At 37.5% G+C, this 5,974-nt stretch overlaps 1 protein-coding gene across 1 annotated transcript; it reads left to right on the top strand.

Moving 5' to 3' along the window:
• The first annotated feature begins 1,002 nt into the window (after nt 1–1,002).
• Nucleotides 1,003–4,665, top strand: LOC142532333 (uncharacterized). The gene is made up of 3 exons (XM_075638651.1): nt 1,003–1,539; nt 1,711–3,052; nt 3,857–4,665. Exons 1-3 carry the CDS (start codon nt 1,003–1,005, stop codon nt 4,663–4,665), a joined length of 2,688 nt encoding a protein of 895 aa, XP_075494766.1.
• Nucleotides 4,666–5,974: the final 1,309 nt, after the last annotated feature.

Genomic DNA, 5,974 nt, shown 5'->3' on the forward strand with positions numbered 1-5,974 from the left:
GGAGTCCCCCGCCGCCCAGTACTGTGGTTACATGTAAATGGATCCATCGATTTATGATCATGATCAGGAAAGTCACAATTAACGATCTGAATTCAACAAAGGAAAAAGAAAAAGAAAATGAAAAAGAAAAGGAAAAGGAAAATGTTTATGATCATGAAAAAATGTTTTATGTCATGTCATGTTGAGGAAAAAAGGGAAAAAGGTTAAGGTTTATGAAATGCATGTCATGAAAATGTTTATGCTTAAAGTTGATGCATCATTTTGAAAATGTTTCTATTTAAAGTTCATGCATCATAAAAGGTTTACAAAAATGTTCATGTTTGAAGTTTATGCATCTTCATTAAAACGATATTTTAAGTACAAGTATTTTTCACTGTTATATGTTGACTGTATTACGTATTACTTGCTATAAAGATGATGGTGTGTTGAGTCTTTAGACTCACTAGGTGTGATGGATGCAGGTGAGTTTGAGGGAGGCTTTGATGGGTGATCTGACTGGACTGAAGGTGCACACAACCCGAGGACCAGCGCTTCGATTTTTCCGCATTTATGATTATAACTTATGATTAATGCTAAAGATTTTAAGACTATTTATTTATGCTTTGAGAGATTTTTGAGAGGTTTAGTATGGGCTATACTTTTCAAATTTATTGATTTTTAGGTTTGGTAAAACAGTAGACGATTTCATTTTTATGACTATTTCACTTGATTTTTGAAATGCTAGTTGGATGATGTTTTATTTTAAAGGGTAAAATATTTTATAAAAATATTTTCAGGAGGTTTATGTGTATGGCCGAAAATTGAGTGTTTATAAAAAAAATTTCTAGTATTTTTTAAGCAATAAAAAGGGCAGACGTTTCAGACGTCAACAAGTTCAGTCTAATTACCAACTGCATTTCTGCCAAAGAAGCCTGGGATATACATCAAAAGCACTGCGAAGGGTCTGAAAGTATTCGCAGAACCAAACTCAGGTTGTTAACCTCTAAATTTGAAAGCTTAAGGATGGAGGAGAATGAGACTATTGTGGAATATGATCGTAGATTGCGTAATATTGCGAATGAGGCCTTTAGTCTCGGTGATCCTATGTCAAATGAAAGACTGGTTAGCAAGGTCCTGAGATCCCTTCCTGAGCGTTTTAATATCAAAATCTGTGCTATTGACGAATCCAAGGACACCTCTACACTTAATTTGGAATACCTAATTAGCTCTCTCAGAACATTTGAGATGAATCTAGACCTACAGAAAAGAAATACTAGGAAGGCTGTTGCTTTACAAACCACTTATGATTCTGTGAATAGCCTAATTCAAGAGGCGAAGGATTCTGATCTTGGTGAGGAATCAATCTCCTTAATCACAAATAAATTCGACGACTCCCTAAAAAGAATGAGAGATAAGAAAAAGATTGTATCAATATCAAGACCACAGTTTGTTCCTTTTGAAAGGAATAAAATAACTGCAACAACTCAAGGAAATTTCAGATCGAGAAATGATTCATCAGGTCGAACAGAAACAAATAAACTTGATTCAGTCCAATGTCGAGTATGCTCTAGAGTTGGTCATTATGCAAATGAGTATGCAAACCGACTCCGCAAAAATAAAAACATGGCAGTCTCCTTAAGTGACGATGATTCCGATGAAGAACGCGACTTGAAGGAAGAAGATGATTGCACTTCTCTATCTGCCATTTAGAAAGATATATACAAACTGCAGGTCAATCCTTTTGGTGTTGCCACTGGTGCTGCAACACCAGGCCGCAACACTGTGTCAAAATCGTTATGTCTTAATGCCAAATCATTGGAGAACACTGATATTGACAAAATCCAGGAGACTGACCATGAAGAGCTCACTGTTGAGATTATTCAGATGATGTACGAAGAACTTTACGATGACTGGCTAAAAAGGAATGAGACAAACACAATACTTCCAAAAGAAAACACTGAATTGAGGAGTAGCTTGTCTCTACTGGAAGTCTTGCTGAGTAGGAAAGACCTGGAACTATGTAAAGTCAAAGACGATCTTGAAAAGGCATCAAAGACTCTTGCAAAATTCAACTCAAGCACATCCAAACTTGACACAACGCTAACCATGGGAAAGGACGGAAGAACTAGTCTTGGGTATGTTGAAAGTATATTTGAACACGGTGACACATCCAACGCTAGCTCAAAGAATCCAATATTCGTGAAGGGAGTTGAAAACTACATTGTCCCCGTAATGTTGGATCCACTTATGAAAACAATACCAATCTCAAAATTGGCCACTGAACAGAAGCTGAAAACATCAAGTCCAACTTTCTCACCTTCAAAAGTTCTACCTTCATCAAACAAGCCTCATAACAAGAAGAAAGTCTCAACTTCTCAACCTAAGCAAAGAAAACGTCGTTTCTTATGTCACTACTGTTATAAGTCTGGGCACATCAAACCCTTCTGCTACAAACTAAGAAATGATTACCTGAATTGGCACTCAAATCAGGTGTTGCACAAAGTGTTGCTCAACACGAAGCACAACACCGCTGTCAAGAAATCTTCCACAAAGAAAATATGGGTACCCAAAAGTGCTATTCAATGCAGTGTCGTTTATACTTCTTTGAAAACTAACATTGCAGGTGGATGGTACTTTGACAGTGGGTGTTCACGCCACATGACTGGATCTAAAGAACTTATCACGGATTATGTTAAAGTAAATAGTGGATGTGTCACTTATGGTGGTGGTGCAAAAGGAAGAATTGTAGGCAAAAGAACCTTGAATGTAGAGGGGCTTCCTGAACTTCACAATGTTCTACATGTTGAAGGACTTAACTCGAACCTAATAAGCATAAGTCAACTTTGTGATGATGATTTACATGTTAAATTCAACAAAAACAGTTGTGAAGTTTTCGATAATGCTAATATATGTATAATGACATGTGCTCGATCTACCGACAATTGCTACCAATTAGGAGAAGGTGATGACTGCCGGAGTGCCAAAACAACTGATCTAGACCTCTGGCATAAAAAATTGGGTCATGTGAGCTTCAAGACCTTAAAGAATCTGTGTAGGTTTGATGCTGTGAGAGGTATGCCTAATTAAAGTTCCGGAAATACCTATGTTTGTGGACCTTGCCAGAAAGGTAAACAAACGCGTGTTGCCCATCCGATGTTGCAACACTTCGGGACAACACGGTGCCTTGAACTCTTGCACATGGATCTAATGGGTCCAATGGACGTTGAAAGCTTGGGCGGTAATAAATACTCATTTGTGTGTGTTGATGACTTCTCGCATTTCAATTGGATAAGTTTTATAAGAGAAAAATCCGAGACCTTCGATATCTTTAAAAAACTGCATGCTAGAATTATGAATTTACATGATGTGAAAGTGAGTAAAATTTGAACTGATCAGGGAAAGGAGTTTAAAAATTCCTTGTTTACTTCATTATGCGAAAAGAAAGGAATAACACATGAATTTTCAGCTCCTAAAACTCCTCAACAAAATGGAATAGCAGAAAGGAAGAATCGGACTCTTCAAGAAATGGCTCGGGTCATGCTAAGCTCTAAACATGTGTCAAAACGTTATTGGGTTGAAGCCTTGAATACTGCTTGTCATATTTCCAACCGAGTGTTTTTGAGAAATGGATCTACCATGACATTTTATGAGATCTTAATGGGAAGAAAACCAAATCTTAAGTACTTTCATATCTTTGGTTGTGTCTGTTACGTCCTAAATGATCGTGATCACCTTGCGAAATTTGACTCCAAAAGTGATAAATGTCTATTTCTCGGATATTCAATGAATAGTAGGGCTTAGCGTGTTTTTAATATGAGAACTAGAACTACTATTAAATCAATTAATGTAGTGTTTGATTATTGTGCTGATCTGACAGAAAAGTCTGAAGAGGATGATACTGAAGGACTACTAAATACAAGTGAGCCATTGACTAGTCCCGGTGTTGGGACTGGTACTGAGACCAGTACGACAACACCAGATACAACACCTCCACCAAATAGAACAGAAGTCGTGGAAAATGAAAATGATGATGATGATGACGTGATAATCAACATTGAGAAAGATATTCACAGCAAAATTCAGAGGAATCACCCATCGTCACAAATCATTGGTGAAGTATATGGAGATGTGCAAACAAGGAAAAAGGAGAAGGTTGACTACCGAAAGATGATCGGTTTGGTGTGCATGAGCTCCGCGTTTTCTCAAGTAACTCACTCTTGCTTTATATCTTTGAATGAACCCAAAAATGTTAACGATGCCTTAAAAGATGAATTTTGGGTAAATGCCATGCATGAAGAATTGGAACAATTTGTCCGCAATGATGTGTGGGACTTAGTCCCTAGACCTTCGAACGTCAATGTTATTGGATCAAAATGGATACTTAAAAATAAAACAGATGAATCCGGTAACATTATTCGAAATAAAGCTCGATTGGTAGCTCAAGGGTATACACAGGTTGATGGGGTGGATTTTGATGAAACCTTCGTACCTGTGGCACGAATGGAATCTGTCCGACTGTTACTTGCTGTTGCATGTCATATGCATGTTAAATTGTATCAAATGGATGTGAAAAGCACTTTCCTGAATGGCATTTTAAATGAGGAAGCCTATGTCATTCAACCTAAGGGATTTGAAGATCCTCACCACAGTGGACCATGTCTACAAACTGAAAAAGCCCCTGTATAGACTGAAACAGGCTCCACGGGCTTGGTACGACAGGTTAGCTGACTATCTGATAAACTTGGGTTTCAAACGAGGTGAGGTTGACAAAACCTTCTTCATTCAAAAACTAAAAAATGATATTTTGATCTGTCAAGTGTATGTTGATGATATTAGTTTTCGGTGCGTCATCTCAAATACTTGTGAATAAGTTTGTGGACTGCATGTCGTCTCAATTCGAAATGAGCATGGTAGGAGAACTAAATTTCTTTCTTGGATTACAAGTTAAGCAATTGCATGATGGTATATTCTTGTGTCAGTCCAAGTATGCAAAAAATTCTCTACCGACAGCTTAAAACATGTGAGAACACCTATGAGGTCGAGTGAAAAATTGTCTAAGGATGGTGTTGCCGAAGGTGTTGACAACACCATGTATCGCAGCATCATTGGTAGTCTTTTGTATTTAACTACTACTCGGCCCGATATTATGTTCAGTGTGTGCTTATGTGCTAGGTACCAAGCAGATCCGAAAATTTCACACCTAAAAGCTGTGAAACGTATACTAAGATACATTGCAGGTACACTAGAATTTGGTTTATGGTACAATGATGACACAAACACAAACTTGGTAGGATTCTATGACTCTGACTGGGTAGGTGATCTAGACGATAGAAAAAGCACATCGAATGGGTGCTTTTGTTTAGGAAATAATCTTATATCATTGGCTAGCAAGAAACAAAACTGTGTCTCCCTATCCACGTCTGAATCTGAATATGTGGCAGCTGCCAGTTGCCGTTCACAACTTGTGTGGATGAATCAGATGATTAATGACTATGGATTCCATAGTGATACTATGATTGTGTATTGTGACAATTCTAGTGCCATAGACATTTCAAAAAACCATGTTCAACACTCTCGAACTAAATACATAGATATAAGACATCATTTTATTCGAGACTTGGTTGAAAAAGGTATTATTCGACTAGAATTTGTTAGGACTGAAAATCAGCTGGCCGATATCCTCACGAAACCATTGGATTTTGAGAGATTCTCCAATCTCCGAAAATCTCTCAGCATGTGCGTACAATAATCACACACACATGTTTTCATTGGTGTTGCCAACACCGTGTGACAACACCATTTTTGCATGTCTATTTTTATGATGCTAGACATACTGCATAATCATAACCATCCTATTTATTTGTGTAATGTCTGAACAGTGAAGAAAATTTCTGAAAGGTACTCTCTGAGTGTTCATACTTCCAATCAAATGTTCAGGAATAAATTATGTTCAATCCAAGGCATCGAATAGTTGAGGCTATTCATGGAAATCGTG

This window comes from Primulina tabacum, chromosome 18 (genome assembly GCF_025594145.1).
Source record: "Primulina tabacum isolate GXHZ01 chromosome 18, ASM2559414v2, whole genome shotgun sequence".
In the NCBI taxonomy this organism is placed as follows: domain Eukaryota; kingdom Viridiplantae; phylum Streptophyta; class Magnoliopsida; order Lamiales; family Gesneriaceae; genus Primulina; species Primulina tabacum.

Excerpts from the sequence above, each read along its gene's own strand:
- LOC142532333 (XM_075638651.1), top strand. The coding sequence starts at position 1,003 with ATGGAGGAGAATGAGACTATTGTGGAATATGATCGTAGATTGCGTAAT. Across the intron at positions 1,540-1,710 it reads TTGATTCAGTCCAATGTCGA|GTCAATCCTTTTGGTGTTGC; the intron begins GTATGCTCTAGA and ends TACAAACTGCAG. Across the intron at positions 3,053-3,856 it reads TAGGTTTGATGCTGTGAGAG|AAAAGTCTGAAGAGGATGAT; the intron begins GTATGCCTAATT and ends CTGATCTGACAG.